The 1,906-nt window shown below is 33.0% G+C and overlaps 1 protein-coding gene across 1 annotated transcript in view; it reads right to left on the bottom strand.

Annotated features, from left to right (window-relative positions):
• Positions 1-1,133, bottom strand: part of isg20 (interferon stimulated exonuclease gene) — a 4,417-nt gene extending 3,284 nt beyond the window's left edge. The window contains exons 1-2 of the mRNA XM_008410880.2: positions 1,109-1,133; positions 1,058-1,066 (exon numbers count right to left, since the gene is read on the bottom strand). Coding sequence (XP_008409102.1) covers positions 1,058-1,066; positions 1,109-1,133 — 34 coding nt within the window. The remainder of the gene's footprint in view (positions 1-1,057; positions 1,067-1,108) is intronic.
• Positions 1,134-1,906: the final 773 nt, after the last annotated feature.

The raw sequence follows: 1,906 nt of genomic DNA, 5'->3' as shown, positions 1-1,906 counted from the left end.
TGACTCTTTCAGTGAAATTGTTGTCAAATCTCACTTAAATGTGCAAATAATTCATTTTAATGTATTTTACATAAATTGCATTACTTCACATGTATGAAGTTTTTCAATTTTACTCACTAGTTTGTCACCACCTTCAGTTCTGTGTCAACTCCGTCATGCAGTGTGAAGTCCGTCAGATGGACTTTTTGTTTTTTGTTTTAAATAATATTTATTTTGTTTCTTGAGAAGCATTTGTCTGTAAAATGAGTAAAAATATCACTAATAGGGTCATTAAAAATGATTTTTTTTATTTATTTTTGTCAGATGGTGATGACAACGTTCTAGGCCAGGTCGATTAAAAATGTAATTTAAAAACAATTGTTGCAACTGKGAGCCTGCACCTTAGCATCTTTACATTTCCAAAACATTACTTGTCATATTTGCATACATAAGGTTGAAAAATAACAAAAAAAAAATTATGGGAAAATTAAAACCCATTTTGTCCCTATTCTCAAGAATCGCTGATTCACTATAGTCACAAAAATGTTACTTTGTGTTACAGAGGCTACAATGTGAGGACGACATTCATTAAGCCGAGTTTAAGAGAAAACTTTTACACTAACTCAAAGTATCACTCAAAGCCAATTAACAGTCGAGCAGAAATGAATATTTTTTTTCAGTTTAGTTGTATTTATTGATCACATAATACAAAGCGAATTGTGACACGATATTCTCCACATGAGCACGTAATTTCCTTTCAAAATATTAATTTTGACAAACAGGGCATAAGTCGAATTGAACACTGACGTWAACAGTTTATGAAAACGTAGTCTAGTAATTTATATCGTTTATAGTTTTGTTAGTAGCTTCGATTAACTTTAAACTGTAGATATGTGAACGCAAATTGGTACAGCGGTATAACAAAATGAGCTACAAAGACGAAAAAACGCTTAACAGATACAATGGTAAATAAACGTCAAATCATCGTGTTTTTTCAATATATCCGTGTCATTTGTTATCGTTTGTAACAAATAAAAGGAGTTAACCTTTTAAAAAGAAATCCTGAATAGTTACGTACCTTCTGAAGCTGCACGTGGACAACAGGATCATGCCCGAACAAGTTCCCTACCGACTCCGTTCTCTTCCTCGTTCATGGTTTATCAGAAGTGCTCCATCTCAGCACCGCCTAGTGGTGAGATGTAGCATTACGTCAAGTACTGCTACAAAAAAGATTATTTTACAGGTTGGTGTTCGGTCATCCATCAGTTTCATGTTACTTAGTTTACTGGAAATCTTCCCCAATTAAAGTATTCAAATATGTCGAGACATTTTAAACAGCAACTTGTGGAAACTAAAAATAAATAGAAAGGATGTTTGATTTGAGGCTACCTAAACATTTTACACTTATAACTCATTTTCTAGGTTTTTTTTAATATATTGCAGTAGAGATGTTATTGGTTCAGTTCCAACTCATTTCTGCCATACTTTTGGTGTACACAAAATAKTTCAACTCTGAAAATAAATTAATGAAACCCCCCGCCCCCCAAAAAACCTGTTCACCTTTTGCCAAAGATTAGTTTTAAATATTTACCCTTTGAAGTATTTTTATTCGAGAGTTAAAGATTAACTAGAAATCTCAAAATTTCTAGTAAATTTTACATTTCAAACTCAAATTTCCTTGTTTTTTAGGAAGGTTCAGATTTTTGGGGCAGGAATGTGCTCCTTTTCCTTCCATCTACAATGGCCATAATATGCCCCTGTAGAATCTTCTCCGGCTCTTTAAATATTTATTTGGTGAAAGGTTTGAATTGTCACAGCAGAATAAAAACATCAGAAACAAGATCGCACAAGTCATTTAGGTTTTGTGGGCCTTTTATTTCACAATCCTTCCAAATGTACAAAAACAAAGACCAGTTACGAACAAGGG

The sequence above is a fragment of the Poecilia reticulata genome, linkage group LG6, assembly GCF_000633615.1.
Source record: "Poecilia reticulata strain Guanapo linkage group LG6, Guppy_female_1.0+MT, whole genome shotgun sequence".
Classification (NCBI taxonomy): Eukaryota; Metazoa; Chordata; class Actinopteri; order Cyprinodontiformes; family Poeciliidae; genus Poecilia; species Poecilia reticulata.
This window is presented reverse-complemented; position numbering and strand designations above follow the sequence as displayed.